The sequence below is a fragment of the Bufo gargarizans genome, chromosome 5, assembly GCF_014858855.1.
Source record: "Bufo gargarizans isolate SCDJY-AF-19 chromosome 5, ASM1485885v1, whole genome shotgun sequence".
Taxonomy (NCBI): Eukaryota; Metazoa; Chordata; class Amphibia; order Anura; family Bufonidae; genus Bufo; species Bufo gargarizans.
In genome coordinates, this window is record NC_058084.1 from 480,959,463 (window position 1) to 480,987,404 (window position 27,942).

At 49.2% G+C, this 27,942-nt stretch overlaps 1 protein-coding gene across 1 annotated transcript; it reads left to right on the top strand.

Moving 5' to 3' along the window:
* Positions 1-40: 40 nt before the first annotated feature.
* Positions 41-27,913, top strand: LOC122939175 (gastrula zinc finger protein XlCGF26.1-like). The gene is made up of 3 exons (XM_044295196.1): positions 41-152; positions 2,252-2,318; positions 26,442-27,913. Exons 1-3 carry the CDS (start codon positions 111-113, stop codon positions 27,725-27,727), a joined length of 1,395 nt encoding a protein of 464 aa, XP_044151131.1. The 5' UTR covers positions 41-110; the 3' UTR covers positions 27,728-27,913.
* The last annotated feature ends 29 nt before the right edge of the window (positions 27,914-27,942 follow it).

Below are 27,942 nucleotides of genomic sequence, written 5' to 3' on the forward strand. Positions count from 1 at the left end.
AGGAATCAGAGTCACGTGACCCGGTGACGTCAGGAGGTCTGTTTCCTGTATAGAGTTTAGCGGCTACCAAAGAGGAAGTTCTGCTGGAAACGTCCTGTAAAGAGGCTCTGATGTCCGGACAGCGGGAGGGAGAGCCCCGGCATGAGGAGCAGGTACCGGGGAGCCGGGGGCCGCAGGCAGTAGTGCAGTGTATGATGTCTGTAGCAGCTGGTGCTTCAGTAGTGCAGTGTATGATGTCTGTCACAGCTGGTGCTTCAGTAGTGCAGTGTATGACGTCTGTGGCAGTTGATGCTTCAGTAGTGCAGTGTATTACGTCTGTGGCAGTTGATGCTTCAGTAGTGCAGTGTGTGATGTCTGGCAGGTGATGCTTCAGTAGTGCAGTGTATGATGTCTGTGGCAGTTGATGCTTCAGTAGTGCAGGGTATTACGTCTGTGGCAGTTGATGCTTCAGTAGTGCAGTGTGTGATGTCTGTGGCAGTTGATGCTTCAGTAGTGCAGTGTATGATGTATGTGGCAGCTGGTGCTTCAGTAGTGCAGTGTATGACGTCTGTGGCAGTTGATGCTTCAGTAGTGCAGTGTGTGATGTCTGTCACAGCTGGTGCTTCAGTAGTGCAGTGTATTACGTCTGTGGCAGCTGATGCTTCAGTAGTGCAGTGTATTACGTCTGTGGCAGTTGATGCTTCAGTAGTGCAGTGTGTGATGTCTGGCAGCTGATGCTTCAGTAGTGCAGTGTGTGATGTCTGGCAGCTGATGCTTCAGTAGTGCAGTGTGTGATGTCTGGCAGCTGATGCTTCAGTAGTGCAGTGTGTGATGTCTGGCAGCTGATGCTTCAGTAGTGCAGTGTGTGATGTCTGTGGCAGTTGATGCTTCGGTAGTGCAGTGTAGGATGTCTGTCGCAGCTGATGCTTCGGTAGTGCAGTGTAGGATGTCTGTCGCAGCTGATGCTTCGGTAGTGCAGTGTAGGATGTCTGTCGCAGCTGATGCTTCGGTAGTGCAGTGTAGGATGTCTGTCGCAGCTGATGCTTCGGTAGTGCAGTGTAGGATGTCTGTCGCAGCTGATGCTTCGGTAGTGCAGTGTAGGATGTCTGTCGCAGCTGATGCTTCGGTAGTGCAGTGTAGGATGTCTGTCGCAGCTGATGCTTCGGTAGTGCAGTGTAGGATGTCCAGACAGCGGGAGGAGGAGGAGGACAGGAGGGCTGTAGAAGGAGGTGATGATGGAGGAGGACAGGAGGGCTGTAGAAGGAGGAGGACAGGAGGGCTGTAGAAGGAGGAGGACAGGAGGGCTGTAGAAGGAGGAGGACAGGAGGGCTGTAGAAGGAGGAGGACAGGAGGGCTGTAGAAGGAGGAGGACAGGAGGGCTGTAGAAGGAGGTGATGATGGAGGAGGACAGGAGGGCTGTAGAAGGAGGCGATGATGGAGGAGGACAGGAGGGCTGTAGAAGGAGGAGGACAGGAGGGCTGTAGAAGGAGGTGATGATGGAGGAGGACAGGAGGGCTGTAGAAGGAGGCGATGATGGAGGAGGACAGGAGGGCTGTAGAAGGAGGCGATGATGGAGGAGGACAGGAGGGCTGTAGAAGGAGGCGATGATGGAGGAGGACAGGAGGGCTGTAGAAGGAGCTGATGATGGAGGAGGACAGGAGGGCTGTAGAAGGAGCTGATGATGGAGGAGGACAGGAGGGCTGTAGAAGGAGCTGATGATGGAGGAGGACAGGAGGGCTGTAGAAGGAGCTGATGATGGAGGAGGACAGGAGGGCTGTAGAAGGAGCTGATGATGGAGGAGGACAGGAGGGCTGTAGAAGGAGCTGATGATGGAGGAGGACAGGAGGGCTGTAGAAGGAGCTGATGATGGAGGAGGACAGGAGGGCTGTAGAAGGAGCTGATGATGGAGGAGGACAGGAGGGCTGTAGAAGGAGCTGATGATGGAGGAGGACAGGAGGGCTGTAGAAGGAGCTGATGATGGAGGAGGACAGGAGGGCTGTAGAAGGAGCTGATGATGGAGGAGGACAGGAGGGCTGTAGAAGGAGCTGATGATGGAGGAGGACAGGAGGGCTGTAGAAGGAGCTGATGATGGAGGAGGACAGGAGGGCTGTAGAAGGAGCTGATGATGGAGGAGGACAGGAGGGCTGTAGAAGGAGCTGATGATGGAGGAGGACCAGCCCCTCACATCTCCAGGTAACAGACAGGACTAAATACAAATGTCCTGGAATTCTCTGTCTGTAAAGTCTGAGTCCAGTCTCTGTGTCTCCTACAGAAAGAGCTACAGTCAGAGGACAACACCAGAGAGATGTCCGCGTCCTCTCCTTCCACAGGATGGTCAGGTAATGGAGATGTCTCCTCCTCTGTAGGAGGACGCCTTGTTTTATCCAGTACTATTCTAGGTTTATACTGGTGTAATGAGCTGGAGATGGCGTGATTACTGCCGACAACAGACGCTCCATGTTCTCTGCTTCTTCCTACAAGTCTCTAGCTATGGAGACCACTGGTGGGAATAAGGAACCAATACGTTTATGTCCCCGAGAGGAACGAGTCCGGACGCGTCTGGTAGAAGCCGATCTCATCCTCGGAAACCACCTGCAGCATGTCCGGCCAGTGGCACACATACCCATTGATTTAAATCTGTCTGTTCACATTTGTACCCCCACACGGTGGTGATGCCCTCTCTGTGCCCCCCCTCACGGTGGTGATGCCCTCTCTGTGCCCCCCCTCACGGTGGTGATGCCCTCTCTGTGCCCCCCCTCACGGTGGTGATGCCCTCTCTGTGCCCCCCCTCACGGTGGTGATGCCCTCTCTGTGCCCCCCCTCACGGTGGTGATGCCCTCTCTGTGCCCCCCCTCACGGTGGTGATGCCCTCTCTGTGCCCCCCCTCACGGTGGTGATGCCCTCTCTGTGCCCCCCCTCACGGTGGTGATGCCCTCTCTGTGCCCCCCCTCACGGTGGTGATGCCCTCTCTGTGCCCCCCCTCACGGTGGTGATGCCCTCTCTGTGCCCCCCCTCACGGTGGTGATGCCCTCTCTGTGCCCCCCCTCACGGTGGTGATGCCCTCTCTGTGCCCCCCCTCACGGTGGTGATGCCCTCTCTGTGCCCCCCCTCACGGTGGTGATGCCCTCTCTGTGCCCCCCCTCACGGTGGTGATGCCCTCTCTGTGCCCCCCCTCACGGTGGTGATGCCCTCTCTGTGCCCCCCCTCACGGTGGTGATGCCCTCTCTGTGCCCCCCCCTCACGGTGGTGATGCCCTCTCTGTGCCCCCCCCTCACGGTGGTGATGCCCTCTCTGTGCCCCCCCACACGGTGGTGATGCCCTCTCTGTGCCCCCCCCCTCACGGTGGTGATGCCCTCTTTGTGCCCCCCCCTCACGGTGGTGATGCCCTCTTTGTGCCCCCCCCCCTCACGGTGGTGATGCCCTCTTTGTGCCCCCCCCCACGGTGGTGATGCCCTCTTTGTGCCCCCCCTCACGGTGGTGATGCCCTCTTTGTGCCCCCCCCCCTCACGGTGGTGATGCCCTCTCTGTGCCCCCCCCCTCACGGTGGTGATGCCCTCTCTGTGCCCCCCCCTCACGGTGGTGATGCCCTCTCTGTGTCCCCCCCCCCTCACGGTGGTGATGCCTTCTTTGTGTCCCCCGTCCCACCTCTGTGCCCAGCTTTGCCGAGGATGCATGTGTACAAGGTTATTGGCTGTGAGCCGCCATCTAGGTCCAGCTTCTGGGAGACCTGCAGACAGTCGGCTCAGGTTGTCGGGGGGTAGTTCAGATCTGGATGCAGATGAAGGAGGGAGTTATATTAGAACTGGTGCCGGGGGGGTGTATTGGCCTCCAGGGCAAAGTGAAGATCGCCATATCAAGGTGGTGGATGACATTTTTGGAATGGCATTAAAGGGGATCTTGTAGTTATGGGTGACTGGTGTGGACTGGGATATTTCCAGTGCTCTTACATGTAGGAGCAGGAATATAATGGATGCACTTACAGGAGCAGCAGCTCGTCACATCCCCCACAGAGGAGAGGACGTTCTAGGTTTAGGCTAGCTTCACGCTAGTATTGTGAGATCCGGAGAACAGTCTGCGGGTCTCTCTGGATCCAGCATTGCTGGAATCCACTGCGTGCAGCGGTAAGTAGTCCGGACAGGATCGCAGTGGCTTCTGGCAGATCCAGAGAGACCCAGTAGGCTGTTCCCTGCCGGATCTTCCAATGCTAGTGTGAAACTAGTCGTAGAGATCTGGTGTCGGATGTTCATGTGGAGGAACATTTGGGTTCCAGCGACGACTAATGTTTATGGGAACGATCCTACACTACAACTGTTTTGGTTCTGGTCAAACTGCCGGTCAAAGCAGGATCTCTGGTTTATTGCGGAACAGCGGACAGTATATAGGACGGGGAGGAGTGGGGGGTGCACGGTGGCGGGTAGCTTTTCTATTGGCTATAATCTCAGTATTTCCTGTCACATCTGTGTGCAAGAGGAAGTTCCTCTGTCCCCCTTCCAGATGGGGGAAGCTGCTTGCTTGAGATGAACAGAAACTGTCTTGAGGTACATAATGAAGCAGTCAGTAAGATTTAGGGCTGCAGTAAACGAATATTTTTGTAATCGAGTATTCTATCGATTATATTTCTCGATTCATCGAGTAATCTAATAAGAAAAAGCTACTTAAAATAACGTACGTAATTAGGTATGTATAAAGTTATTGGTTTGAAGAGGTTAATGAAAGCACCTTGGAGGTGCCTTCATTAACCCCTCTCTAAACCAATAACTTTATACATGCCTAATGCCAAGGTGGTGCTTGCAGCCTCCATTAACCACTCTCTCTCCATCTGCCTCCCCCCCAGCCTCTGATCTGCCTCCCCCCCCCAGCCTCTGATCTGCCTCCCCCCCCCAGCCTCTGATCTGCCTCCACCCCCCAGCCTCTGATCTGTCTCCCCCCCCCAGCCTCTGATCTGCCTCCCCCCCCAGCCTCTGATCTGCCTCCCCCCCCAGCCTCTGATCTGCCTCCCCCCCCAGCCTCTGATCTGCCTCCCCCCCCAGCCTCTGATCTGCCTCCCCCCCAGCCTCTGATCTGCCTCCCCCCCCAGCCTCTGATCTGCCTCCCCCCCCAGCCTCTGATCTGCCTCCCCCCCCAGCCTCTGATCTGCCTCCCCCCCCCAGCCTCTGATCTGCCTCCCCCCCCAGCCTCTGATCTGCCTCCCCCCCCCAGCCTCTGATCTGCCTCCCCCCCCAGCCTCTGATCTGCCTCCCCCCCCCAGCCTCTGATCTGCCTCCCCCCCCAGCCTCTGATCTGCCTCCCCCCTCCCCCCAGCCTCTGATCTGCCTCCCCCCCCCTCCCCCCAGCCTCTGATCTGCCTCCCCCCCCTCCCCCCAGCCTCTGATCTGCCTCCCCCCCCCTCCCCCCAGCCTCTGATCTGCCTCCCCCCCCCTCCCCCCAGCCTCTGATCTGCCTCCCCCCCCCTCCCCCCAGCCTCTGATCTGCCTCCCCCCCCCTCCCCCCAGCCTCTGATCTGCCTCCCCCCCCCTCCCCCCAGCCTCTGATCTGCCTCCCCCCCCTCCCCCCAGCCTCTGATCTGCCTCCCCCCCTCCCCCCAGCCTCTGATCTGCCTCCCCCCCCCTCCCCCAGCCTCTGATCTGCCTGCCCTCCCCCCAGCCTCTGATCTGCCTCCCCCCCCCCTCCCCCAGCCTCTGATCTGCCTGCCCTCCCCCCAGCCTCTGATCTGCCTCCCCCCCCCCCTCCCCCAGCCTCTGATCTGCCTGCCCTCCCCCCCTCCCCCCAGCCTCTGATCTGCCTCCCCCCCCCTCCCCCCAGCCTCTGATCTGCCTCCCCCCCCCCTCCCCCCAGCCTCTGATCTGCCTGCCCTCCCCCCCTCCCCCCAGCCTCTGATCTGCCTGCCCTCTCTGGTAACGCACCCCCCCCTCCCCAGTATTAATCATTGGTGGCCACAGGGTCCCCCCCCCCCCCCCCCATCATTGGTGGCAGTGTCAGTTCCGATCGGAGCCCCAGCAGTGTAATGCTGGGGCTCCGATCGGTTACCATGGCAGCCAGGAGTCACGCTACTGAAGAAGTCCTGGCTGCCATGGTATGTTAGTGAGCAGAGAGCAGCGCATTATACTCACGTGCGCTGTGGCCGACGGTCGCTCCTTCTCATAGGTCTGTGCGGCGCATTGCTAATGCATTGCTCATTTTTTTTCTAGATCCACCTTAACTTGCAGATTACCGTGCGGGTCTATGTAATGGCAACAAGCGGGTCCCACAACCTGGCACGTACCTCCATCTTTAGCTGTAACATAGTCTAGAACTAATGTGTGCTGGTTGGTGATAACGATCAACTGGTTCTGCACGATGTTCGATGTGTTCATGAGTCTCATCACTTCCCATAGGTGATCATCTAGATCAGGCATCCTCAAACTGCGGCCTTCCAGCTGTTGCAAAACTACAACTCCCAGTATGCCCGAACAGCCTACAAGTATCAGCCTACAGCAGGGCATTGTGGGAGTTGTAGTTTTGCAACAGCTGGAGGGCCGCAGTTTGAGGATGTGTGATCTAGATAATCAGTTGCCACCACCAAATGATCCCACATCTGCACTATCATGGGATATATGACAAGGGTACTGAGAACTTTACTGGGCATGCTCATTTCTACAACATGTGGCTTGCCGTTTGGTCTGGGTGTGTTATCTTTGGCCCTACGGTACAAGGTGTGTTTAGGAATAGCATTTATGTCCATTTCAGAGTGTGGTACTATGAAGGTGGCAGGAGTAAGCCTGGCGATGGTGCACAGTCCTGGGACATTCTGGGATAACCATTTGTACACTTTGTGTCCACAAACTAAGTATATGTCCTCTGGAACTGCCACTGCAGAGCTATTGAGTAATTGGGTAATTCATTTGGCTAATTTTAACCCTTTAACCAGCTCATATCCTTTTAACTCGGTGGTGTTAGCTAATATGCCTGTCAGGAGGTCCTGTACAGTACGGTGGTTACAGGGTAGGTCTTTTCCGTTCTCGGCTTCTACACCAATACACTGCACGTGGCTGTCTGTTTTTGAATCATTGCAACCTGAGTCTGTGTGGACTAAATGTCATACCTTTGGTTTGTACTTGGAGACAGTAACATTGTGTCCAGCTAGGAAAACATGTGACATTAGTCCAGTGTCCCTCTTGCCAGGGGGTAGAGCTATGATCTATCGAGGGTCCTGATCTGTTTACCATGAGCCATGGGGCATCTGCCCACCCTGCGACAGGCAAGGACACTTCCCTGTCCTTATCTTTACTGGATTTAACTTGGTATATGGGTCAAAGTCATGATAAGTAGGTGGATCCTCATGGCTTATTGTTCCGGGGTCGTGAGGACGGCCTTTACTCTTTTACAATGTGAGGCGTGGATCCAGGTGGGTCTCCCTTTGAGTTTCACGGAAGTTGGGGTAGTCAACAGCACTTGGTAGGGTCCCTCGTATCGTGGTTCGAGGATGCTTCTGACGTGTTTTTTGACTACCACCCACTCTCCAGGTTTCAGAGTGTTGCTTCCTTCTAGGGCAGGGGTAGGCAACCTCCGGCACTCCAGCTGTTGTGAAACTACAACTCCCAGCATGCATAATGGCTCTGCTCTTCTAAGAACTCACATAGAAATGAATGGAGCATGCTGGGAATTGTAGTTTCACAACAGCTGGAGTGCCGAAGGTTGCTGATCCCTGTTCTAGGGAGTCAGGATCTGGAATGGAAGAGAGAACTTGTGCATATATGTTAGACAATTGTTAGCTCAATGCTATCACATATTTTGCAACAGATTCATAATGCATTTGTAGCTGCTGCGGAAAATACTGTCCCATTCTTGGCCCTGTCCCAAAAAGGATCTCATATGGGGTCAGTAAGAGGTGTGAAACGCTAGTTGTGACCTTACCATCTTCCAGACCTCTTGGGTTAGACTAGCAGTGAATGCTGGGCCCTGATCACTCTCAATGACCTCAGGTACCCTGAACCTGCAAACTGTTTATTAGCAGTGGTTGTTGCTGTCTGGTTTCAGACGGGGTAGGCTTCTGGCCACCCAGAGAACAAGTCTATCACTATTAGCACATATTGAAACCCTTGGCACATTGGCATCTGGATGTGGCCAATTTGTATCCTCTGAAAGGGATATGAGGCCTTTGGGAGACATTTCCGGGGCATGGGCTCGGTTCTTCCGGGGTTACATTCGGCACAGAAGAGGCAAGGGTATTTCCTGGGGCCACCCATATTTTGTCAATTAGTTCTTTCATGATGGTTTTGGATTGGTGGGTGGGCCCATGAGCTACTGAGGCTATTAGGGGATAGAGGGCTCTGGGTAGGCATACTCTCTTTCCTTGTGTCCAGAGTCCAGATTCTTCTTCGAGGGCTGACTCTTTCAACTAGGATTCCTTTTCCATGGGAGTGGCCTGTTTCTGCATTTGTTTCAGTAGGTCATATGTGACTTCTTTTCTTTTTGTTCCAGGTCTTCCTGTGCTACCATAATCTGGTCTGATTGGACTCTTTCCTCTTCCACTGCTGCTTTTTTGGTGCTTGGTCATCTAAGGCGTTTCCTCTGGCCTCAGAGATGTCAGTTCGTGTATGGGCCTTTACCTTGATCACTGTCACTACTGCTGAAGCATTCTTGATTGGGGTTCCTGCGGCTTTGATGTAATCCCGGGCCTTCCATATTAGTCCAAAGTCATGAACCACTCCAAAGGCATATCTAAAGTCTGTGTAGATATTGGCGGTAGAGTCTTTTGCCATGAGGCAGGCTTCAGTGAGGGCAATGAGTTCAGCTTCTTGTGCTGACTGGTCTGGGCGCAATTGTCTTGCACACAGCACCTCATGCTCACTAGTGACCGCCATGCCTGAGGGGTTAATTGCCGGGGATCGCAGCGCCATGTCATAGAGGGCGGGTGCTGGGTATGCGATTCCGCCACTGGCACCTGCTGCCTACACTTAAAGTAATGTTAATTATATTCATTGGTGGCGCGGTGCGCTCCCCAACCCCCGCAGTATTATAACTATTATAATCATTGGTGGCAGTGGCCACAGGGTCCCCTTCCCTCCTCCTCATTGGTTGCAGTGGCAGTTGTGACCAGAGCCCCAGCAGTGTAATCCTGGGGCTCCGATTGGTTGCCATGGCAGCCAGGACGCTACTGAAGCCCTGGCTGCCATGGTAATCACCCTGCTGCCGTGTGCACTATGCCCAGGGCAGCAGGGAGAGTGTGAGGTCCTATTCACCCTGATAGAGCTCTATCAGACTCTACTGAAGCCGTCCATGGTCCGCTCCCTGCTGTGTGCACTATGCCCAGGGCAGCAGGGACAGTGTGAGGTCCTATTCACCCTGATAGAGCTCCATCAGACTCTACTGAAGCCGTCCATGGTCAGCTCCCTGCTGTGTGCACTATGCCCAGGGCAGCAGGGACAGTGTGAAGTATTCACCCTGATAGAGCTCTATTATGGTGAATAGGAACCTAGAATAGTAAGTAAAAAAAAAAAAAAAAAAAAAAAAAGAATACTAAGTTTAAATTGCCCCCTTTCTCAATTTGACATATAAAATATATAAATAATAAAAAAAATACATATCACATATAGCCACGCCTGAAAAACTGTGAACTAGTAAAATATGAAAAAATGTATCCTATGCAGTAAACTCCGTAACAGAAAAAAATTCAAACTGCGCAATTCGCAATTTTTGGGTCACTTTTTTAGGATAGGACTGTTCGATTAAGGGCCGGAATGCACTCTGCTTTTTATTTTTAAATTTTTTGTGTGATATCGAATGGCATAGAGTATCGCAATACTTTTTTATGGTATCAAAATCGAATCAAAATTTTGGTATCATGACAACCCTACTGCCGATGTGAGGGGGGAAGTTACTACTGTGCGGGCAGTGTGGGGTGGAGGGAATTAATCTAAGGTTTTATTATTATTACTGGGGGCACTCTAGGTGGCATTTATTATTGCTGTAGACACTATAGGGATATTATTTCTAGTGGGATCACAATTTTTTCACCAGTATAGTACCTGGGGCATTGCGGAGCACCACGGGCACAGTATTGGGGGTGGCAGCAGGATGACATTGTTGGGACACCAGGATGGGGGTGGGAGGTTGATGGAAAAATTAAAAAATGGAATGTGTCTGTAACAAACTCTGTAGAGACGAGATGCGGCTGAAAGAATTTGTCATGGAGGTCTGGGTCAAATGGAGGAGAAGAGGAAAGAGAAGGTCTACATGACAGGAGATGTCACTGGATGTCATAGGTATGTGGTCAGTGGTGTATCTTGGTTTTGTGCTGCCCAGGGCGAGACTAAACTCGGGCACCCCCCTAATATAAATTTGACCCACCCCTTCCTTGTTAAAAAACAATGTGCAGCTAGAGTTAGTACAGTATTAATCCCGCCCTAATTCTCCCCCTCTAACCACCCAACGGGTCCCAATCTCCTTACCCCATAAAACAACTAAGTAATAGATTTTTTGTGAATTACTGTAATTTAAGTACTTACAGTTTTTGAAGACAGCAGGCTCAGGGATCAGTGCATTGGTGGCCGGGGCCTGGCCTCAGTGTTCACGGTGACAGTGTGCAGGATCCGCTCTGCACTTGGAGGAGATAAGGCTCACCCTAGCGTTGCCGGCCCGTGACTCCACCTCCGTGTGACGTCACGACGGCAATGTGAGGACGCAAAAGGCAGGGGAGGTCGGGAGGAAGTCAGGAGGGGGAGGAAGTACGTTTTTCAACTCCTTCACTATGCGGCGCCGGCGATGCAGCTCGCATAATGAAGGATCGGACAAGGGGCAAAAAATATATTTAGCATATTGTGTAACTATCACTAAGCAAACAAGGCATTTTGCTGCCCCCTTCTCAAGTGCCGCCCTAGGCAAATGCCTTGTTTGCCTTGTGATAGATACACCCCTGTATGTGGTGCTCCGATATGTAGTGTTGGCTCACCACTGTGACCTGTGTCTCATCTTCTCAAAGTCTTTTTTTTTAGTCTGGAGCACTGTTCTTACTTTCATGCCCTCGTGGACGCCGCATGCTGACACGGCACCCCTCCCTTAGGATACCGAAGGTTTTTTTCATTTTTACGTTTTCTTTTTTCTTCCGTATTTTCTGCGAGCGATAACTTTATATTTTTGGTCACTCAGCTGTATCAGGGCTTATTTTCTGCGGGACACGTTGTAATTTCTAATGCCACCATTAATTATGGCATAAAATGTAGTGGGAAGCAGTAAATCAAAAATTCCAAATGGGGTGGAATTGGGAAAAAAAAACGTAATTCCTCCACAGTTTTATGGGTTTTGTTTATGGCAAAACTGATCCCTGCCCTTCATTCTCTGGGTCAGTACAATTGCAACGAAACCCCATATACAGTGCCTTGCAAAAGTATTCGCCCCCTTGACTTTTTTTGTATTTTGTTACATTACAGCCTTAAATTCATTGTTCTGTTAATCTGAATTTTATGCGATGGATCAGAACACAATAGTCTAAGTTGGTGAAGTGAGAAAAATATATAAATAAAACTATTGTTTAGAAATACAAAACAGAAAATTGTCCTGTCCTTTGTTAGGAAGTCCATTAAAAGCTCTGGTGCAACCAATTACCTTCAGAAGTCACATAATTGGTGAAATGATGTCACCTGTGAGCAATCTAAGTGTCACATGATCTGTCATTACATATACACACCTTTTTTGAAAGGCCCCAGAGGCTGCAACACCTAAACAAGAGGCATCACTAACCAAACATTGCCATGAAGACCGAGGAACTCTCCAAACAAGTAAGGAATAATGTTGAGAAGTACAAGTCAGGGTTAGGTTATAAAAAAAATATCCAAATCTTTGATTTTCCCCGGGAGCACCATCAAATCTATCATAACAAAATGGAAAGAACACGGCAGTCCAGGGTGGATAAAAATCTATGATTTTTAAAAAAAAATAAAATTAAAAAAATCTGTTTTTTTTTATTTTATATAAAATGCTTTTTGAGGAAAATATATTACCATCCAAAGGTTATTCCATCATGAAATAAAGATTTGTTTTTTAATCATGTAGAATAAGGCTGCATATGTTTAATTTTTTTGGTAAATAAATTCCATTAATCCATTCACAATCAGTGATGGCCAGTTCGCATTGTTTGCCTGCGAACACATGTGGGCTGCCATCTTTTTTCACAAGTCCGGCGATGCACAGGTAAGCCCTTACCCAAATGCGGTCACCGGGAGCAGGCTGTTCCGAGAACAGCCACAGGGGGTCTTTATTGGGCTGTTCTCGGAACTGCCTGCTCCCGGTGATCGCATTTGGTTTTAGACCGGCCCGCGCACAGGTAAGGGCTTACCTGTGCATTCCTGGACTTGTGAAAAAAGATGGCAGCCCAAATGTGTTCGCGGGCGAACAATGCGAACTGGCCATCACTGTTCACAATGTCATGCTCTTACAGAGGTTTTTGTAAGATTATTGGGCAGTTTCTCTGCCTACAAGATATTATCACAGATGCTTGGTTTACTTTTGCAGTTCTCAAAACCGAATTTGACTCAGCAGAGATCACAGGCCTCTTCTTCACAGCAAAAATGTTATAACATGAACAGAGTTGAGAAAAATACCTTAATCCTAACTTCTACAAACCTATGAATACAGAATCAACCTAATCAAACTAATATGAAAAAGTTGTTGTTCTAAAAATCTTCATCTACTTGCATATTATAAGTTTTACCAGGAGAATTAGTCTTTATGTAGAAAACTATGATTTAAATCAAATCCAGCCTGCATGGCACAACTGCAAACCTGCCAAGAGATGGCCGCCCACCAAACCTCACGGAGCGGGCAAGGAGGGCATTAATCAGAGAGGCAGCACAGAGACCTGAGGTGACCCTGGAGGAGCTGCAGAGTTCCACAGCAGAGACTGGAGGATCTGTACAGAGGACGACAATAAGCCGTACGCTCCACAGAGTTGGGCTTTATGGCAGAGCGGCCGGAAGAAGCCATTACTGTCAGCTAAAGACAAAAAGGAACGTTGTGAGGCTGTGAAAAGGCCTGTGGGCGACTCCCAAAATGTATGGAGGAAGGGGCTCTGGTCTGAGGAGACTAAAATTGAACTTTTCGGCCATCAAAAAAAACGCTATGTCTGGCGCAAAACCCAACACATCACATCACCCAAAGAGCACCATCCCCACAGTGAGACCTGGTGGTGGCAGCATCATACTGGGGAATGGGACTGGGAAACTGGTCAGAGCTGAGGGAAAGATGGATGGTGCTAAATACAGGGATATTCTAGAGCAGGCATCCTCAACCTGCGGCCCTCCAGCTGTTGTAAAACTACAACTCCCACAATTCCCTGCTGTAGGCTGATACCTGTCGGCTGTTGGGGCATGCTGGGAGTTGTAGTTTTGCAACAGCTGGAGGGCTGCAGTTTGAGGATGCCTGTTCTAGAGCAAAACCTGTCCCACTCTGTGCGTGATCTGAGGCTAGGACGGAGGGTCACCTTCCAGCAGGACAATGGCTCCAAACACACGGCTAAAGCAACACTTGACGGGTTTAAGGGGAAACCTGTAAATGTGATGGAACGGCCGAGTCACAGCCCAGATCTCAGTCCAATAGAAGATCTGTGGCCAGACGTAAAGATTGCTGTTCACAAGCGCAAACATCCGACCTGAAGGAGCTGTCAGCAGTTCTGCAAGGAGGAACGGGCAACAATCCCAGTGTAAGATGTGGCGACTGCTCCTAGAGACTTATCCAGAGCGACTTGGAGCTGTGATTGCGGCTCTACAAAGTACTGACTTTAGGGGGTGTGAATAGTTCTGCACATGGACTTTTTCTGTTACTTTTCCTATTTGTTGTTTGCTTCACAATAAAAAAATAAATACAAATCTTCAAAGTTGTCGTCATGTTCTGTAAATGACATGATGCAAATCCTCAAACAATCCATGTTAATTCCAGGTTGTGAGACAGCGAAACACGAAAAAAAGTCAAGGGGGGGGGGGAATACTTTTGCAAGGCACTTTATATAGGTTTTTCATGTCTAAATAGTGTAAAAATAAATTTAACCCCTTAAGGACTTAGGGCGTACCGGTACGTCTTAAGTTTAAATCGCGATTGAGGCGGGGGTTAATCGCAACAGGATGTCCGCTGAAATCATTCAGCGGGCATCCTGTCACAATTCAGACCTGATGTTTGCGGCTTTTACCTTATCCGGTGGGCGGCGGTGCCATCTGGTCCCAATGCGGCTGTCGGGGGGGGACCCGATGGCATGGAAGGCAGCGCATTGTCTAAGGAAGGAATCGCGCTGCCTTCCGGTGAAGAGCCTGTGAGATCCAGCCCCCTGGATCTCACAGGCCCCGGAATCTGTATGAGTTCTATAAACACATCACATGACCTAACCCCTCAGATGAACACCGTAAAAAATAAAAACTGTGCTAAATAAACCATTTTTTTGTCACCTTACGTCACAAAAAGTACAACAGCAAGCAATCAAGGCGTTTGCCCACCACAATCTAAAAAATTAGCCCCTACCTGAGACAATCGCCGAAAAACTGAAAAAAACTATGGCTCTCAGAATATGGAGACACTAAAACATGATATTTTTTTTGTTTTAAAAATGATATTATTGTGTAAAACTTCCATAAAAAAAAAAAAGTATACATATTGGGTATCGCAGCGTCCGTAATAACTTGCTCTATAAAAATATCACATGACCTAACCCTTCAGGTGAAAACTGTAAAAAACTAAAAATAAAAACTGTAAAAAAAGCCATTTTTTGTCACCTTACATCACAAAAAGTGTAATAGCAAGCGATCAAAAAGTCACACGCACCCCAAAATAGTGCCAATAAAACATTATCTCATCCCATCCCGCAAAAATCATACCCTACCCAAGGTAATCGCCCAAAAACTTAAAAAAATTATGGATCTCAGACTATGGAAACACTAAAACATGATATATATTTTTTTTTGTTTCATAAAATAAATCATTGTGTAAAACTTACATAAGTTTTAAAACTATAGTTCTGTCCATGGAGCCCCTGTGATTTCAATGGTGTTGTTATATGCGAAATCCGCCGGCTCGTTTTGATAAAAAAAGCTTTTATCTAACCTGTCAGTCATGAGGATAAGGTGCCCAGGGCGTTTCTCCTGGTCTGAACATGCCGCCAGCCGCCGCCGCCGTTGGTGCCCAGCTCCTCCTCTGCCTTGAATTTGCGCCGCCTGAATGTCAAGAAATACGCCTCCGGCTCTCCCTCAGTCCCCCCTCCTTCTTTTCTAAGATCCCGCGCGTGCGGCAGTGTTCGCGTTATCGGGAGGTTGAGCGAAGTGCGCATGCGCATGCGCACTTCGCTCAATGAGGCTGAATCGTAAAGTCTGCACGGGCGCATCAGGCACAGGCCTGTGCGCACGCGCGAAATTTTGGAAAAGGAGGGGGGACTGAGGGAGAGCCGGAGGCGTATTTCTTGACATTCAGGCGGCGCAAATTCAAGGCAGAGGAGGAGCTGGGCACCAACGGCGGCGGCGGCTGGCGGCATGTTCAGACCGGGAGAAACGCCCTGGGCACCTTATCCTCATGACTGACAGGTTAGATAAAAGCTTTTTTTTATCAAAACGAGCCGGCGGATTTCGCATATAACAACACCATTGAAATCACAGGGGCTCCATGGACAGAACTATAGTTTTAAAAGTGGGGGTTAGAAAGTGGTGACAGAGTCCCTTTAATAAAGTTTGTATAATCATTTTTGAATACCTTGAGGGGTGTAGTTTCTTAGATGGGGTCAATTTTAGGGAGTTTTTACTCTAGGGGGGCATCAGGGGGGCTTCAAAAGGGATATGGTGTCAATAAAAAAGGCCATCAAAATCGGCCTTCCAGAAACCATGTCGGTCCTTTCCTTTTGCGGCCTCCCTTTTACGGATACAGCAGTTTACGACCACAAATGTGGCATTTCTGTAAACTGCAGTATCAGGGTAATAAATTTTAACTTTTGTTTGGTTGTTAACTCTTGGTTTGTTACCGGAAAAAACGGACTGAAATGGAAAAGTGCCAAAAATAGCGGTTTTGGCACCGTTTTTTTTTTTTTTTTAACCGTGTTAATCTGGGTAGTTAGGTCATGGGATATTGTTATAGAGGAGATTCTTACGGACGCGGCAATATCTAATAAGTCTACTTTTTTTTTACAATTATTTAGGTTTTTGACTATATTATCTTTTTTGATACAACATTTTTTTTTGGGTATCTCTAAAGTCTAAGTGTCATTTTTTTTATTTTCTTTTAGCCAATTATCTTATGTGGGGGCTCATTTTTTGCGGGATGAGCGGACGGTTTTATTGGCACTATTTTGGGGGCTATATGACTTTTTGATCGCTTGCTATTAAACTTTTTGTTATGTAAGGTGACAAAAAAAATATTTTTTTGCACCTATTTTTTTTTTTTTTTTTTTTTACTGTGTTAATCTGGGGGGTTGGGTCATGGGGTATTTTTATAGAGGAGATTCTTACGGACGCGGCGATACCTAATAAGTCAACTTTTTTTTTACAATTATTTAGGTTTTAGACTATATTATCCTTTTTGATACCCTAAAAAAAAAATTGTATCTCTAAAGTCTAAGAGTCATTTTCTATTTTTTTTTTATCTGATTATCTTATGTGGGGGCTCATTTTTTGCGGGATGAGATGACGGTTTTATTGGCACTAATTTGGGGGCTATATGACTTTTTGATCGCTTGCTATTAAACTTTTTATTATGTAAGGTGACAAACTTTTTTTGCACCTTTTTTTTTTTTTTCTGGACCGTGTTAATCTGGGGGGTTAGGTCATGGGGCATTTTTATAGAGGAGATTATTACCGACGCGGCAATACCTATGTCTACTTTTAATAAATTATTATGTTAGTCTCAAGTCTGAGAACCATTTTTTTTTATCCGATGTCAGTGCTAAATTGGGATATAAATTAGTACTCCATGGAAGTGTGGTACTCCCTGAAGCAATCGATAATGCAGAGGCCCGGATGATCGGGGCACGTGTCACATTGAGTTGTGGTGTCCTTCCGTATCCCCCTCCTGCGACACACTCTGCACTTTTTTTGGGTTCGTCCCTTCTTTCCAGTATGGGGGAACCACACCTGGAAAGTGTTGGCCAGGGACGATCCGGGCGCCTACAGTTCCCGAGGTACTCCGGCCTGCTCTTTCCCGGTCCGAAAAGATCAGGGCCTTGAGGACTGCCTCATAGCACTGGAGGAATGTCCCTGTGCTGCCAGCGCTCCGGGACAGCACAAAAGAGTTGTACATGGCAACCTGTACCAAGTAGACCGCAACTTTTTTGTACCATGCCCGGGTTTTGCGCATGGCGTTATATGGCTTGAGGACTTGATCCGAGAGATCAACTCCTCCCATATACCGATTGTAGGCGACGATACAATCGGGCTTGAGGACCGTTGCCGCGGTACCTCGCACAGGGACAGGGGTGATGCCGTTACCATGAATTGTGGACAGCATAAGGACATCCCTCTTGTCCTTATACCTGACCAGCAACAGGTTTCCAGTGGTAAGGGCACGGGTCTCACCCCTGGGGATAGGTACCTGGAGGGGGTGGGCAGGGAGGCAGCGTTGATTTTTCCGCACGGTCCCACAAGCGGACGTGGATCTGGCGGCAAGGGACTGGAACAAGGGGATACTGGTATAAAAGTTATCCACGTACAAGTGGTAACCCTTATCCAGCAGTGGGTGCATAAGGTCCCACACAAGTTTCCCGGTAACACCCAGAGTGGCGGGACATTCTGGGGGTTGAATCCGGGAATCTCGCCCCTCGTATACACGAAATTTGTAAGTGTACCCTGAGGTACTCTCACAAATTTTGTATAGCTTCACGCCATACCTCGCCCGCTTGGAAGGCACATACTGGCGGAAAATGAGTCTCCCCTTGAACGCAATGAGAGACTCATCAACCACGACCTCCCTTCCAGGTACATAGGCCTCCATGAATTTGGCCCCAAAGTGATCGATGACCGGCCGTATCTTGTACAGACGGTCATGGGCAGGATCACCTCGGGGTGGACATGCTGCATTATCGGAATAATGCAGACATTTCTGGATGGCCTCAAACCGGGAGCGTGTCATAACCGTACTGTAAAGTGGGGTCTGATATAGGACGTCCCCACTCCAGTACAGCCTGGCACTGGGTTTCTTGACCAGGCCCATATGCAGCACGAGGCCCCAAAATGTCCTCATTTCGGCTGCACTGACCGGCGTCCAGCCACCGGGCCTGGCCAAAAAGGAGCCCGGGTGTTGAGCGACGAACTGTTGGGCGTACAGATTCGTCTGCTCCACCATCAGATTTACCAGTGGGTCACTGAAAAAATGACAAAAAAAGTCATATTCAGTGTAGCCCACTGTGGAAATCTGGATTCCTGATTGGCCTACGAAATCTGGAATCACGGGCTCGTATCGCTCTGGGCTACACCAGACAAGTTCACCGGCAGGGTGCTCCGGTGGATTTAACTGGTGGGCCGGGAAACCAGTACGAGCCCCAGAGCTGCTCGTACTAGTGTGGGCCACAGGGTCCCTAACATGGCGGTCCCCTTGCTCCGCCTGGCGGCGTCTCCGCCGCCTTGGGGGCTCATCATCATCGCTAGATGATGAGGAGGATGCGGATGACAACAGGAATGTGGGGTCATCCTCATCCTCACTGGGACTCTCGGACTCGGAGGCAAGCTGGGCGTATGCCTCCTCGGCCGAGAACGTCCGGCGGGCCATAGGGGAGTGTGTGTCTGCGTGTATATGTGCGTGTGTGTAACTCTTTATTTGGTGTGCGTGTGTGAGGGGGCACGGGTGTTCACGAACTCACCCTAAAACTAACAAAAAAATTAATAAACTAACTAAAAAAAGGGCAAAAAATGTGGGGGAAAAAAAATTCTAAACTGCTGATCAACCGTCCGAAGTTGATCAGCGGTGGGGTGTGCGATGCGCTAACAGTGGCCGGACGCTAAGTGCCGGCCACAGTCAGCGAACTCAAAAAAAAAATAAAAAAAGCACCCCAAAAAAGGTGGGGGGGGGGGGCAAGTGGCAGGGGGAGGGGGGCAAGCTGGCAGCACCCCTGGGGGGTCTAGGGTCACACAGCTGTGCTGTGGACCCCAGACACCCTAACTGGGGTGATGCAATAAAAGTTCAAAAAAACTACCTTTCCCTTTTTTTTTCCCTGCCTAAACCAAACTTTCCCTAGCTGTCCCTATGTACCTGATGGGGTGCTGGGGGCAGAGATCGGGTCCTGGGGGGGCACAGATCGGGTGCAGGCAGCGGTGCAGCGGTGGCAGCAGACACGTGCAGGCAGCTCCTCTCTCCTCCGGCTCCGGAACACAAAAGGAGGAGGAGAGGGGCGCCTGCCTCTTTTGAATCTGCCGCCGGACCGCCCACAGACCAATCAGAAAGCGATCCTGAGTGGTGATGTCACCATCACCACTCAGGATCGCTGGATGGTGATTGGTGGAGTGAAATCACACCACCATCACCATTCTGTTCCAGGTTATCGGGTCTTCAGAGACCCGAATAACCCGGAAACGCAGAAAACCGCAGGTCTGAATTGACCTGCGGTTTTCTGCGATCGCATACATGGGGGGGTCACCGGACCCCCCGACGCATTTGCCCCAAGTGCCTGCTCAATGATTTGAGCAGGCACGGGGTTCCGATCGCCGCCGGCCGCGCGGCGGTGATTGAAAATGCACAGGGCGTACATGTACGCCCTGTGTCCTTAAGTACCAGGGCACAAGGGCGTACCTGTACGCCCTGTGTCCTTAAGGGGTTAATTATACAGAAAGGGGGGTGATTTTAAACTTTTAAAAAATATATAAAAAATAAAAATATAACTTATTTTTTGTGATAATTTTGTGGCTCATATATGAGCTTATTAATTATGTTTTTATATTTTGTTCTATTTGGGATTTTTAAATTGCCATTTAAAGGCAATTTTGTTAATTTCTTATCCTGGCCTGCCATATAGTGGCCAAAATAAGAATTGCAGCCTGAACACTTTTAGCCTCTTTAGCGAGACTGAAGGTGTTCAGCTCATATACCGATGCCCGAATTGGCCACACGGGGCATCGGTAGGACGCTTCCGGGTATTTGCGCATTTAGGTGCCTTGATCTCACTTTATCACGGCATCTAAAGCATTTAATTACCGCCAGACTGCATTATTGCCAATTGCGGTAATTAGCCGCAGGTCCCTGCTCTTTGAAACAGCAGAGGCTTGGCGGCCATGACGAGCCGGCGTCATGCCTGCACAGCGCTACCAGCCGGTGTCATGCTTGCACAGCGCTACCAGTGCCGTACATGTACGGCGCTGGTAGCAAAAGGGTAAATGATTATATAAAACATTCCATGTAGTTTCTTAGACAATTCACTGACTTTTACAGTATTTAACAGAATGTATAACAGGATGAAGATATAAAGAATGTTAATGCTACAGAGACAGATGTGAGGGATGATGAGAGATATGGGGAAGAGATTCCTACAGAGGCAGATGTGAGGGGTGATGACCAGAGTAAGGAGGAGATTCCTACAGAGACAGATGTGAGGGGTGATGACCAGAGTAAGGAGGAGATTCCTACAGAGACAGATGTGAGGGGTGATGACCAGTGTAAGGAGGACATTCCTACAGAGACAGATGTGAGGGGTGATGACCAGTGTAAGGAGGACATTCCTACAGAGACAGATGTGAGGGGTGATGACCAGAGTAAGGAGGACATTCCTACAGAGACAGATGTGAGGGGTGATGACCAGAGTAAGGAGGACATTCCTACAGAGACAGATGTGAGGGGTGATGATGACCAGTGTAAGGAGGACATTCCTACAGAGACAGATGTGAGGGGTGATGACCAGTGTAAGGAGGACATTCCTACAGAGACAGATGTGAGGGGTGATGACCAGTGTAAGGAGGACATTCCTACAGAGACAGATGTGAGGGGTGATGACCAGAGTAAGGAGGACATTCCTACAGAGACAGATGTGAGGGGTGATGACCAGTGTAAGGAGGACATTCCTACAGAGACAGATGTGAGGGGTGATGACCAGTGTAAGGAGGACATTCCTACAGAGACAGATGTGAGTGGTGGGGACTAGGGTTGAGTGAACCCGAACTGTAAAGTTTGGGTTTGTACCGAACTTAAGGATTTTTGGACCCCGAACATTTCAGTAAAGGTTCAGGTTCGGTGCTTTCTTGCCGCTTTTTGAAAGGCTGCAGAGCAGCCAATCGACAAGCGTTCAACTCTGTGCCCTTAGAAGCTATTAACCTACTATTGGCATGGCAGTGATTGGCCAGAGCAGCATGTGACCCCGCCTCTATTTAAGCTGGAGTCGCGTAGCGCCGCCCGTCACTCTGCTGTTACTAGTGTAGGGAGAGGATGCTGCTGCTGCTGCTGGTGATTTCAGGGAGAGAATAGGAGAGAATCTTTGGTTCAGAACATGAATCTAACTCAGCGATCAGCATACATTTACGGTAGTTGTGTGGGTGCAGGGCACAATCTTTTTACCCTGCCCTGAGCCCAGTGACTGAAAAAAAAAGAACTTTTATCCGTCTGTTAGTTAGGTGGGCGGCGGCCATTTTATGCATGCTCAGTGCACCAGCAGCACTGCATCTGAGCTTTTGGCACATTGAAATCCAATCTTTGAAAACTGCACTAATAATCTGGTTGTAAAAAATCACCCTTTTTTGGCAATCTACAACATCTGGTGCATTTGCAGGATTAGTCAGTATGCAATTTAATCTAGAAATGCAGCCATTATTTTCTGGGGTTTTTAAAACGCCCTTTTTGTGCAAATTACACTATTTTACATCCCTAGCTGCATCTGGACGTGTGAAATTCAAACGTTATATACAGCATTCATATTCTGTTAGTAAAAAAAAAAACACACTTTTCTTGTCAATATACAACATCTGGATTAGTCAGTGTGCAATTTGAGCTAGAAATACAGCCATCATTTTCTGGGTTTTTAAAAACACACTTTTTTGCCAAAATCCACTATTTTTCTGGCCTTGCAGCATCAGCACGTGTGAAATTCCAGGGTTATATACTGCTGTCATATTCAGTTATTAAACAAACACCCATTTGGGCAAAAAAAGTTTATTTGGCAGCCTATTGGGTTCTATTCAGGTATTTGAAATACAACCATTTTGGGCAAACCAATTTATTTGAGGCCTATTCTTCTTATATTCTTCTATTAATAAAACACTCTATTTTGGGATAAAATACACAATTCTTCCGCCCTTGCAGCATCAAGACGTGTGAAATTCCAAGGTTATATACTGCTGTCATATTCATTTAATAAACAAACATCCGTTTGGGCAAAAAAAAAAATTTGGCAGCCTTTGCTGCAGATGTCATTGTTAGATACACCCTTTATATACAGGGGTTATATTCAGTTATTTGAAATACATCCATTTTGGGCACAAATCTATAATTGCGGCTGGATCATGGCATGTGAGATACACCCTTTACATACTGTCGTTCTAGTCTTCTATTAATTAAATACCCATTTAGGGCAAGATCCTAAATTCGAGAAATATGAGGAGTGCGTCAAATAAGGGACGTGGCCCCGGTCGTGGTGCTGCTGGTGGAGCTCCTGTTGCAGGGAGAGGACGTGGTCGATCTGTGCCAGCTACACGCACAAGTGAAACCCCTTCCTCAGGTGTGAATAGGCGAGAGAACCTGCAGCGGTATTTGGTCGGGTTTAATGCAGCTCTACGAATGGTGAGGCCTGAACAAGTACAGGCGATAGTAGATTGGGTTGCTGACAGTGGATCCAGTTCCTTCACATTGTCTCCCACCCAGTCTCCTGCTGAAAGACCACAGTTGGCACCTGCAGCCGATGTCCATCAGTCTTTCACCTCACGCCCTTGTAAATCAGCCAAACAGTCTGAGCCCAAAGTCATGCAGTAGTCTCTTCTGCTTTTTGATGACTCTGTTAGCAGGGTTTGCCATCCACCTAGCCCTGCCCCAGAAGTGGAAGAGACTGAGTGCATCGATGCCCAACCACTTATGTTTCAAGATGAGTACATGGGAGGACCACCGCAGCATGTCTCGGATAATGACGAAACACAGGTGCCAACTGCTGGGGCTTTCGAAAGTGTGCAGACCGACAAGGAGGGCAGGGGTGAAGACTGGGTGGAAGATGATGTGGAGGACGATGAGGTCCTCGACCCCACATGGAATCAAGGTCATGGGAGTGACCTACGTAGTTCAGAGGAAGAGGAGGTGGTCGCACAGAGCCACCAGCACAGCAGAAGAGGGAGCAGGGTGCAAAAGCGAAGCGGCCGTCCTCTAGACAGTACGCCTCCTACTGCCCACCGCAGCAAGGGACCAAGCACACCAAAGCCAGCTCCAAGGAGTTCTCTGGCGTGGCAGTTCTTCAGTCAATGTGCTGACGACAAGACACGAGTGGTTTGCACGCTGTGCAATCGGAGCCTGAAGCGAGACATAAACGTTCACAACCTGCATGACCAGGCATCTAAGTGCAAAGCACGAGCTGCAGTGGAGTAGACACCTCATAAACCAAGAAAGGTCTCTGGCTCCTCCTTCTTCCTCTTCTGCTGCAGTCTCGGCCTCTTCCTCCACCTCTGGAGTGACAGTGGCACCTGCCACCCCGCAAACAGAGGATCTGCCAGCAACACCAACACCTGGGTCACCAAGCATCTCCACAATGTCCCACGGAAGCGTTCAGCTCTCCATCTCCCAAATGCTGGAGAGGAAGAGGAAGTACCCCCCTACCCACCCGCGATCCCTAGCCCTGAATGCCATCATTTAATTACTGGCCTTTGAAATGCTGTCATTCCGTCTTATGGAGACGGATAGTTTTAAAGGCCTTATGGCGGTGGCTGTCCCACAGTACGTCATGCCCAGCCGCCACTACTTTTCCAGGAGAGCCATCCCTTCCCTGCACAACCAAGTAGGGGACAAAATCAGGTGTGCACTGCGAAACGCCATCTGTGGCAAGGTGCACCTGACTACGGATACGTGGACCAGTAAGCACGGTCAGGGACGTTATATCTCCATAACAGCACACTGGGTAAATGCAGTGGCGGCTGGGCCTGAGGCGGATAGCAGTTTGCCGCATGTCCTTCCACCACCGAGGATTGTAGGGCACTTCAGTTTGCCTCCTGTTGCTTCCTCCTCCTACTCCGCTTCCTCATCCTCTACCAGCTCCTCATCTGGTCAGCGTAACACCTTCCCCGCCAACTTCAGCACAGCCAGGGGTAAACGACAGCAGGCAGTTTTAAAACGTATCTGTTTGGGGGACAAACCCCACACCGCGCAGGAGCTATGGACGGGCCTTGAACAACAGACCGATGAGTGGTTGGTGCCAGTGAGCCTCAAGCCCGGCCTGGTGGTGTGCGATAATGGGCGAAATCTCATAGCAGCTCTGGGACTATCCGGTTTGACTCGCATCCCTTGCCTGGTGCATGTGCTGAATTTGGTGGTGCAGAGATTCCTTAAAAATTACCCCGACATGTCAGAGCTGCTGCATAAAGTGTGGGCCGTCTGTGCGCGCTTTCAGAGTTCTCATCCTGCTGCTGCTCGCCTGTCTGCGCTGCAGCGTAACTTCGGCCTTCCCGCTCACCGCCTCATATGCGACGTGCCCACAAGGTGGAACTCCACCTTGCACATGCTGGCCAGACAGCACCACTTCACCACCAATGACTGGGCCTCCATGCGAGACCTATGTTCCTTGTTGCGCTGTTTCGAGTACTCCACCCACATGGTCAGTGCCGATAACGCAGTTCTCAGCGTAACAATCCCACTTTTATGCCTCCTTGAAAAAAACGCTGCTGGCGATGATGGAAGAGGATGTGGCACAGGAGGAGGAGGGATCATTTTGTAGGGTTTCTGGCCAGTCATTCACAAGTGGCTCAGAGGATGGGTTCCTGCACCCACAAATGCCAGGTCCACAATTGTCCAGCCAGGGCACAGTTCTGGAGGATGACGAGGTGGAGGAGGAGATGGAGGAGGAACCATGATCACAGCAGGTGGCATTCCCCCCTGACAGCGGGGGCACAGTGGAAGCACAAGGCCAAGGCAGAAAAGGAGGAAGAGGTCGCCAACGCAGCTGGGGCACCGCCAGCACCTCAGAAGGCAGGGTTAGCATGGCCGAAATGTGGAAAAGCTTTGTCAGCACGCCACAACAACCAGCACCACCAGCTGATATGGAACGTCTTAGCAGGAGGCAGCATTTCACCAACATGGTGGAGCAGTATGTGTGCACACGCCTACACGTACTGAATGACGGGTCTGCCCCCTTCAACTTCTGGGTCTCCAAATTGGGCACATGGCCTGAGCTTGCCCTTTACGCCTTGGAGGTTCTGGCCTGCCCTGCAGCCGGTGTATTGTCTGAAGGTGTGTTTAGCTTTGCAGGGGGCGTCATCACAGACAAGCGCAGCTGCCTGTCCACAGCCAACGTGGACAAGCTCACGTTCATTAAAATGAACCAGGCATGGATCCCTCAGGACTTGTCCGTACCTTGTGCAGAATAGATATTGTAAGGGGTTACACTCTCAGGCTGGGCGGCGATGACAGATTCTCTTGCAGACCACAGGGTTAAAGTCCAAATGCTGCTTTATTTATCACACTCCGGCAATACAGGCAACCCCAGTTATAATTCACTGGGTAAGGTGAAGGTCCAGCACCACAAAACATAAACCTAACTAAAATAAACACCTGCCCGTCTGGGCTCTGGCTAATACAGTGAAGATCCTTGCTCACCTATTGAACACAGGTCACACAGAGAACTTGGCTTCTCTAGCCAGCAGCGCAGCCAGCTTTCCAGACTTTCTTCAGGCATTCCTCTCCCCAGACTGACAGCCTGGACTGTGCTTTATTTCCCCTTGATGATCCCAGCTGGCTTTAGCTGGGATCCCTCAGGCTAGGGGAAAACCTGTCCCGGAATGGGGTGGACTGGGGAGGTCCCTCTACCAATCCTACCTTCTCCCAGTCCAATAAAATCCAGCCCATAAACTAAACAAAACTGTCTCAGCAACCTACACATTGCTAAGACCATTTTAACCTTCTGGATTTTAATTTACCTCACCCAGTTGAGGAAGCTGGGTGGGATATACACCCCTACCAGGACTTTACCATACACTTTTCTGTTCACCTTACCACAATATGTATACCGGCCTTAACCAGCCATTGTTATACTGCAGCGCAATTGCTCATTCTTGTATTTTGGATATTTCACACTCTTTTAGAATATATCACCGCACTGTTCCTCTCCTCTGCCCTGTACGCCAGTGCATGTAGCTGTCAGGGAGATGGGCACCACCTAATAGCACTGACTCGCAGGTCCCTTTATGATTCTCCACTCGGCATTCGAACCTGGTGGTCTGAGGTCTACTGTCTTTGTCAATTTATCATAGAATTTTGCTTCATGTTTTGCAATTTGTATCAGAATTTTTATGTTATAAAAAATCAATATCATTTTAAAGATTATATTATTTAAGAATTATTTTTAAATGTTTTGTTCTTGACAGACGACTGTACCGGGAGCACAGAGGAACACCTGATACCTACATATTATGATGCAGATGATTCGGTTGTCGCACCAGCTATATATGAAAAACATGCCATTATCCCAGTTGTACCCTCAGACCTTCAAATAAAAAATCTGCCATCTGATCCTTTAAAAAAGACTATGCTGAATGCAAGTCACAGAATCGGTGCTGGATCCCAAAGAGCTCAGAAAGGGAAGAAGTCTTATTCATGTTCAGAATGTGGCAAATGTTTTACTCAGAAATCACATCTTGAGAGGCATCAGAAAATTCACACAGGGGAGAAGTCTTATTCATGTTCAGAATGTGGCAAATGTTTTACTGTAAAATCATATCTTGAGACGCATCAGAAAATTCACACAGGGGAGAAGCCGTATTCATGTTCAAAATGTGGCAAATGTTTTACTCAGAAATCATATCTTGAGAGGCATCAGAAAATTCACACAGGGGAGAAGCCGTATTCATGTTCAGAATGTGGCAAATGTTTTACTGTGAAATCATATTTAGAGAGGCATCAGAAAATTCACACAGGGGAGAAGCCATATTCATGTTCAGAATGTGGCAAATGTTTTACTGTGAAATCATATCTTGAGAGCCATCAAAGATATCACACAGGGGAGAAGCCGTATTCATGTTCAGAATGTGGAAAATGTTTTGCTTCAAATACTCAGCTTGCTGATCATTTTAAAAATCACATAGGGGAGAGGCCATTTTCCTGCCCAGAATGTGGAAAATGTTTTGCTCATAAATCAGCTCTTAAGGTTCATCAGGTTATTCACACAGGAGAGAAGCTATTTTCATGCCCAGAATGTGGGAAATGTTTTACTCAGAAAGCATCTCTTTATAAACATAAGAAAAGTCACACAGGAGAGAAGCCATATTCATGTTCAGAATGTGGGGATTGTTTTAGCCAGAAATTTTATCTCCAGAGCCATCAGAGAATTCACACAGGGGAGAAGCCATACCATTGTTCAGAATGTGAGAAATGTTTTGCTAATAAAGTATCTCTTCTTAGACATCTAAGATATCACACAGGAGAGAAGCCATATTCATGTCCAGAATGTGAGAAATGTTTTAGTCGGATTGAAAATCTTGTTGTGCATTTAAGAACTCACACAGGGGAGAAGCCATTTTCATGTCCAGAATGTGGAAAATGTTATACTAAAAATGCAAATCTTGTTACACATCTGAAATCTCACACAAAGGGAGAAGTGATATTCATGCCCAGAACGTGTTTTACTAAAAAATCTAAATTTGAGAATCATTAGGAAGGTCACACAGGGGTGCAGCCATGTTCATGTTCAGAAATAAGCCCTTGTTCAATATCAGAGAATTCATACAGGGGAGAAGAAGTTCTAACCCCTTCCCAACATCCTCCATATTTAACCACTACCCGACCACCTAACGCAGGATTGCGTCCTGTGGGCGGTCAGTCTGTTCCTCCTGGACGCGCCGGCGCGCCATCTCGCGAGAGGCGAGATTT